Source organism: Alligator sinensis, unplaced genomic scaffold, assembly GCF_000455745.1.
Source record: "Alligator sinensis unplaced genomic scaffold, ASM45574v1 scaffold777_1, whole genome shotgun sequence".
NCBI lineage: Eukaryota > Metazoa > Chordata > Crocodylia > Alligatoridae > Alligator > Alligator sinensis.
Window position 1 is genome coordinate 3,453,096 of NW_005841882.1, and position 8,113 is coordinate 3,461,208.

Genomic DNA, 8,113 nt, shown 5'->3' on the forward strand with positions numbered 1-8,113 from the left:
GGGGGGGGGGGGGGGCCGGCGGCGCCTGCCGCTGTGCACAGCCCCAATGGGTGAGCCCGGAGTCAGTGCAGGGCCCAGGCTGGCTGCGGGGGTGGGTTACAAGCTGGTGCTGAGCGCAGGAAAAGTGACCCATCCCCCGCCCCATGGCTGGCGCCCCATGCTGCAGCTGCTCGCAGCCCACGTGGAGCTGTTGTGCCTGCTCAGGACAGCTCCGCGCGGGCTGTGAGAGGCTGCAGCAGGGATTGCCAGCCATAGGGCAGGGGAGGGGCCGCTTTCCCCCATGCTCCACACCAGCTCCTTTCCTGCCAGTGAGCAAGGGGTTGGGTCTGCACGCTGCCCCCCGCCTGTACCGTGAGGCTGGGAGGCATTGGGAGTGAGCGGGTGCATGGGACTCACACCGATGTCCTGGGGTCGGTGCCAGCAGGGCCCAGAGCAAGGCAGCAGGAGTACAGGGTCCTGGTTGGCAGGGGCTCTATGGAGTCGGGCCAGCTCCCCCCTCTCCCTGCTCTGGGCCCCACCAGTGCTGGCCCTGGGACATTGGTCCTAAGATGGTGACCAGGGGGTGGGGCACCTGTCAAGGGGTGGGACTACCCATGTGGCCCTCAACAGCTTGCCAAAACTGGGTAAGCAGCCCTCTGCCTGAAATAATTGCCCACCCCTGCTGTAGCTGGATGTGACTCATGCTGGAACGTGACCCTTCCTGGGCTCTCATCTTGTCTCCACAAGGTAGAGCTGAGCAGCTGTAGTGCCATGGGCAGCAGCGTGAGAGGCACCTGCCCCTGAAACTGCAAATTTGGTACAGCTTCCTTCAAAAATCAAAGAACTAGCATAAGATATTGATGTCATAGCCCCACAGATCACCTCTAAATGGCTATTAAAATGGAAGTGAATAATCTGTGATCTCAATTCCTGCCTGCGCATTTTAGTAATGATTTAATTACCAAATTATTAACTTGATAATTGGTAATACTATTTTTACTTGACTCCAAAATCAGGATGTTTTTTCCCTATTTAAGATGAGGGAAGCCCCTCATCTTGGATTTGAGTATGAAGTACCATAGGGTTAGAGCCAAAGCTGCTGCTGCCTTCTCCCCTCCCCCCTCCCTGGTAACAGCTGATACAATGGCAGCAGCTCCTTTAGTGGGAATTAGTCAGCAGTGGGTAGGGGGCAGAGGGGACTGCATGGCCTGGCTCCTGTCCTCCATGCCTGGCACAGGGGGTATGCAGCAGGGGTGAAAAAGTGATTGGAGGAGCAGGCACCTATGGATGTTATTGTGGGGAACTAATTTATCTGTTCAAGCCCATGTTAATGCATATGCATTGGAGAAAAAAAGTATTGGATACATAGAACACTTGTGCAAGGTTCATGAAGTTTTGTGGTGGTCGGTTCTACAGACTATGCTGTTTAAAAACATTGCTTAGTCTGCTATATTTCCCTGGGGTGTCCCTTATTTCCTCATTAGGAATAATACTTGTACTGATTGTGTTTCCTTCTTTGTTCCTATTGGTACAAATACTGGGTTTTGAACTAGAAATGACTTCACCATAAAGGACTCCCTAACTTGTTCATGTAAGAGAATATCTTCTGGGCAGTGTGCTTTTCAGTCACTTTACATTATTTGTTCTAGTCAAATAAGCACATTAACATTGCTTTAACCATAATACAAACTGTGACTGTGTTTAGTAACAAAACAAGTCATCATGGTTCATACTGTGCAACTGTAATCTCACTTTTACCATGTTTAGAGTATAATGCATCTTATAAGGTCAGTCCCTGGGTGTGCAGCATTTATGAAGCTCTCTGTGAGCTAACAGAGCAGTACAGGTGGCAAGGCTGTTTTGTGCAGCCCAAAAAATGCCTTGGTATGTGGGTTTGTTCGGTGGTGGCTTTTTTTTCCTTTTCCACTTTTTGAAATCAAGGTTAAGCTGAAGTGAGAGAGGCTTCCCATCAACAATTACCAAAGCCATCGTTGAATGCCTTTTGAGTTTGCTTGAAACCTACCCAAAAGTTGTGACAGGAGTTCAAACAGTGATCTTTACAATTTGACTTCACAGAAATAAGTGATCCACCCTTGAAATACTTTCTGTAAGGAAAAGCAGGCACCCTACAGAATAGTAGACGGGTGTTGTGGGAGCTGCGTCCTGTCCTGGTAGTTTTTGCTCACTCATGTGTTGCTAACCGTTCAAGGCCACACTTCCACGTATAATGTTACAATGAACTACACCACTGTTATGAACATTTTTTGCAGTGTATTATAAAAACCTGTCTGTCATTGCAGTGGATCTTGGGCAGAAGTGTTATAAACTCAGCAACTTGTGAAAGTAAATCTGTTCCAACTTGGCAAGTTGTACACTTCTGCCTGGGCTTCCTTTCAGCTGGCAATACATGTATTCAGCTCTTGCCCCTGCTAGCGTTGCATCAGAGATCCATCAGTATCTTGTTGGTCTCTGGCCAGCTGAGAGCACATCAGCTCGGTCTTCATGAAGTCATTCTTAAAAAAGCAGCTTGGTAGTGCCTGTGGATGAACGCAGTAGTAGATGATTTCTGGTTAGGAAATGGGTAGACAGAAAGAAAAGGTCACCGAGTTGTGGGTTTTAAAGGACTGGGAAGATATTTGGTGATTGGCTCTTTATAACTGCTGCCATTGCCAGCCCACTTTGTTATGATCACTGAACATCATCACATGAGTAAGTGTTTTCACATGTGGGTGAGTCAAGGGTTAACAGGAATTCCCAAGTTGTTCTTCAAGTTAAAGAGAGAGATGTGCGTCAGCTAAACTCTAGAGCTGATTGTTTAATCCAGAAGAGTAAGGGCAGCATTCTGGTGAAGGAACGCACTTGCATGTGCACATTAGTACTCCTCATGGGTGGGGAGGAGAAACTAACAGGAATGTAAAAGTTTACTCTTAAGGTGCCTTGGGGAGACCACACTGTTTCAAAGCCTGGGTTCCTTGGGGCCTGTCAGTGGTGCTTCGAAGAATACATACCACTAACACGTATACTCAAATCCAAGATAAGGTTTTCTTTTTCAGTCAGCGTGGTGGAGGGAACCCCTCGTCTTGGATTCAGGTACCAGCCTGGGGCAGACAGCAGCTCAGCTATGGTTTCAGCTCTGGGCTCAGGCCAAAGCTTGGAGCCATCTCCTGCCTGCCCCAATCTGGGATGGCTCATCTGGCAGGGGAGGGGGCTCACAGCTGGGGGAGACCATGGGGTATTGATGGTGTAAGAGAACAGGAGATACCCCTGTGTGTGGTTTGGAGGGAGTATGGCAGAGACTATGCAGCCTGTGCCCCTTACCTTCTGCCCAGGTCCCTCTAGCCCTGACTAGGCCTGGCCAAAAACTGCCACTGCTTTTCCCTGGCTGGGCTGGGCTGGGCTGGGCTCCAGAGCAGAGCTACAACAATAGGTAAGTTTGTAGGGGAAGAGGGGCAAGGGGAATGGGTATGTTGCCTTACCCCCACTGCTGCTGCTTTTTCTGCCACAGCAGCAGTGGGGGACAAACTTAAAATGGCCTTCCACTAATTAGATTGTATACATGGAAAATTATAACACAGTGATAATTTTTCATGTATAGCATGTAATTGTTATTGTGGGGGAGGTCATCTTAAATTCAGAGTTGTCCTGAATTTTCATAAATATGGTGTATCACACAAGGTCTTGTTTTTCCCACATCTTTATTTTTATTTGTATTTTTTCTGAATTCATTGCTTGCTAATGAGTTAGATGGATCCTACCTTGAGGATGATTCTACAGTTCAGTTACTGCACTGAGTAAAGATGTGTTACATTCTTGTTTTAGTTCTCCTAACTGGTTTTCTGAGAGAGACCTGGCAAACTACTTCTGTGTGCCTCAGAACAGAGAGTTTTCCTGGCCTTGCCGGGCTTTTGGAGGTACCTGGGTGCTGCTGTGGTAGTCGCTGGTATTGGACATGTGTTCGGAAGTCTCCTTTTGAAGCAGTGCAGTTTCTGAATGTCAGCTTCTAAGATAGCTCAGTTTCGGTATTCAAAAAAATAGAAGCCCAAAGTCATGAGTCGCTTATGAAAAATTTGATTTTTTTTTTTCTTCTGATTAATTAGATCTTTGTTCACCACTCTGTCCTACCTATGCAGGATTTTTTTTCCCCTGTCCTGAATAAAAGAGGGATTTGTGAGTGTAAGGAGCAGTGTGGGCAAAAACAGAGACAAAAAATGGTGCAAGAGAGAGAGAGTCAGGGCTATGAACAGGCATTACATTTGTGTTGGGGAGTGGGGGAGCCTTTCTCCTGGTACAAAGAACTAATGCACCATTCAAGGAAGGAGGGAAACAGTCATTTTATACCTTGCTGTGGGCGGTTCTTGGTACGTAATAACTGGCATTAAGTCCTTTGAATAAGTGTTTTTCTTTTTACTGCTTTATTTTGTTTTGTTCTTTGCCTTCATGTTGAGAGGAGAGAACTAGAGTTTGCAGCACAATGCAGGTGACTACAGTGTAGTGTAGAGAGACTGAAGTTCACTTTAGTTAGCTCAGGTGCCATTAACAATTCATACACAGCAGCAAAGAGCTCAGCACAGGCTAATTTATCCTGCTACTTGGGTAGGTTTGCATCCCACACTAAGCTCCATGGTACCAGTAGTAGCTTAGCCTTGATACCTGCACTATCTAGTAAAAGCTGTATTAGATATCTGTACACTACACTGCAGTCTTTTCTGTAACTGCAGTGTTACTATAACTAGTCAGTCGCACAGTGATGTCAGCTAAATTATAGAAACTCAATGTGATCTTCAAGTCTCTGGAAACTTGCAAGATTTCTGTATCACTCTGTATGTATTTCATAAACCCTTTGCAAGATTGCAGTGTGAATTAGACTATAATTACTTCTGTGTCCATATCTTTTTTTTTTTAACAAAGAGCTGTTAAAACATTGAAGACTTACTGTAGGAAACTGAGAATTTAATATAAAATGTGCTTTGAAGATGTTTGGCCTTCTGAATACAAAGGCATAAAGGGGGGAAAAAGGAAATTTGCACTGTAAACCAACCAAAGAATATGTTTTGAACTCTTCTGCTCTCAGCAAGAATGGAATGTAAATACTGTACATTTGCTTCCATTTGTGGTAATTTGACAGGATCTTGATTGCAGCTCTCTGAGCACAAATCTCTGCTCCTGTATATTTCCTTTTGCAGACAGTGCCTTACACTGGTGATTTAACAGTAAATTCCATGCAGTGGTCTAAGTAGGGATGGACAAGCAGGGCACCAGCTCCAGGTGCCAACTTAGGAGGGGCATCAGGATTGCCTCTCACCCTCTGGCAACAGAAGTAGCCCTACAGCATTGCACTTGCAGTAGATTTAGCTAGATGGGGATAGAAAGAAATAGATCTTGGAGATGCACAGGAGTAAGAACTGGTGAAACATTATCACTTCAATACCTGGGGCAGGGAAGAAGAGACAAAAATAGCCTGCAGACTATTCAGTTGAGTGATGGGGAGGAAGATGATGTGATACCCAAGGTGACAGAGTTCCAAGATCTTAAGAAATAGATTGAATGCAACTAATATGGACATCTGCATGGGAACTTCTGTAAAGAACTTCATTATTATTTTTCACTCCCTCTCTACCTCCTGGTTTGGAGGCAGTGATTCAGTTATGCTTTTCTAGAATTGATGCCAGTGGTAAATAAAGAAGCTGGGTGAATGCATACATCTTAATGTTGTTCAGAGAGTATAGTAGGTACATATCAGAAGGATAACATTTAATTAGATCCAGTTAGCTTATGCATTGTGAATTTGGTTAAACCATGGAATCTGGGACTCATGAATTCTGTGTTAGACTCTGCTACTGACTCAGATGTTAGGAGAAACAAGTGTTCTTATGTGGTACACGGGTGCATAACTTTTTATAAAAAATATTTCAGTGTGTGCGTATTTCACATAGCTCACTTCTAATAAAGCTTTTTGTTGAGGGGGGAAGATACAGATTTACTTACCATCTCTCTCTCTCTTTTTTCCCATAGTTACTATTACTTCAGCTGGAGAAAAAGGTAAGAAATACCTTCATCTTCAGATTATAAAAGTTGTAAGTAGGGAGGTCCCCTTTTTCCCTTTATACAACCATTCAAGTATATCTGATGCATTGAAATTTAGTTCCATTTACCATGGCAATTTTTTTTTTGCATAAACTCTCCAGAATGAGCAGGTGGGCAAATAAAAGTGAAATGTGGGTAGAAATTATTGAGTTTTCAGTGTCATATGCTTGGGCCTGTCTTTGGAAAACAATGAATCTAATATTCATAATGTATCAGACATGTCTGTACTCTAGTGGGCAGTAATGCATAAATACCCAACTTAGTATAATTCAGCAAGTTTGATCAGATGCAACAAGCAACATTGCCCCAGTAGTCAGATTGGGGATTATTCAGCTCAATTTTTAAAATTTTAGTTTAGCTCGCATAACTTCTAGCTCATTGGCAGTTCCTGCTTGGGAATACATGATGATGAGCAGTCACTGTGCTGGTAATGGTGACCCATAAAGGTGCTTTTCTGGAGCTTGCAGCTTGATGGGTGGTGGGTGGGTTTGGGTAAGTGCCCTTTTCTCTACATAAACCTTTGAAAAATTTTCTCTGAAAAATTATTAGGCCAGATCATGACCATGAGTCACCAAGCTCCAGAAGTAGAAGCAGTATAACCATGTTGTGCAGCACTGTGCCTGGGCTACTTAGTTCCAGTTCCCAGGGGAGTTAATGAGCCTATACCAATGTGTGTGATCTGTTTCCAGTTCTGCCGCTAGCTTGCTGTACCGCTGTTGGATGGCCTTGGCTTCTTATGCATCCCCCAGAAGATGTAGCTTCTAGGGGAGAGCTTATAGCTTGTTATTTGGTGGGGAGCATGAGAGAAACTCTAGCGTCTAGCAGGACCTTCATGGAATGCAGTGCCCGAAGGAATGATCTGGCTTTCTTTTCTAATTCTCCAAAACAAGCTGTGAGCTCCCTTGAGGCGAGAACTATCTCTTACTATGTGTTTATACAGCCCACCAGGTTCTCCAAGAGCTCCTGTACTAGTAATAGTGTGTACAAAAATACTTTACTCTCCAAACCTTTCAGAATAGACCAGTCATGAGTTCCAGCAGATTTCCTTGGGTGATGGAATCATCAGCGGCGATCCTGGTTTCTTCTGTTTTTAAAAATTGCAAATTCTCTGATGTTAAAACAAAAAACTACCACAACCAACAAATTCTATGAGTTAAAAAAACCCAAATCCACATTTTTTTTTCCATGATTAAAAATTAAATGCTACTATATATGTAGGTATCAGTTTAACATAATGTTTATAGATATATTTACAGTAGAGGTGCACCAGTACATTAGTCCTATATCAGATCAGTACCAATATGAAGGAAATTGTCTATATTGGATATCAGCCCTATGGGGTCGATAATTTGGCCGATAAATGCCTGTGCTGTGCGCAGCTGCAGCGCAGCACGGAGCAGAGCCAGGAGCGTGAAGAGCTGCCTCCAGCTGGTAAGTTGGAAGGGGAGGGGGGGAAGAGGCGTGAAAAGGCAGATCAACACCCCCTGCTGAGGGAGGGGACAGGGGCACGCGCTGCGCAGCAGACACGGGACAGGCGCAGCTCGTGGGGTGGGGGAAGCTCCTGATGCTGCTTGCACTCTGGGGTACTGGGGGGGCATGTGCCCCTGGATCTGTGTGGGGTGGAGCCAGAGCTGGCGCTGCGCCAGGGTTTCTGTTGAATGGGGCTGGGCTCAAAGCAGACTCTGGTGGTGCTGGAAAGAGGCTGCAGCCACCCCAAATTTCACTGCAGCTCAGCCCCATGCCATTGCCCAGTGCAGCCTCAGCTTTTCCTGGCACTTGGGTGGAGGCGGGGCGTTCAGCCTGGGCTGTGGTGGTGCAGGGCTGGGAGCAGAACTGCAGCAAAATTTGGGGTGGCTACAGCCTCCTACCAGCACCCCCGAAGCCTGCTCCAAGCCCAGCCCCCAGCAATCAAAGCCCCATGCAGCTCCAGCTCCACCCTGCAGCTGCAGCCCGCCCCGTGCTGTGCAGATCCAGGGGCACAACCCCTCCTGGCCCGCCATCATGGGGTGCAAGCAGCAGCAGGAACCACTCCCCCCCCCCCCCCCCAACA

The 8,113-nt window shown here is 45.9% G+C and overlaps 1 protein-coding gene across 3 annotated transcripts in view; it reads left to right on the plus strand.

Annotated features, from left to right (window-relative positions):
- The window catches only part of ZDHHC20 (zinc finger DHHC-type containing 20), a 72,892-nt gene that overhangs the window by 18,842 nt on the left and 45,937 nt on the right, over window positions 1-8,113 (plus strand). For all 3 annotated transcript variants that reach the window (XM_025196625.1, XM_025196626.1, XM_025196627.1), the window contains one exon: window positions 5,992-6,018. Coding sequence is in view for 1 of the 3 variants with exons in the window: in XM_025196626.1 (XP_025052411.1) it covers window positions 5,992-6,018 (27 nt within the window). In the remaining 2 variants the exon portion in view is untranslated. Of the gene's footprint in view, window positions 1-5,991; window positions 6,019-8,113 lie in introns of those variants that run through there.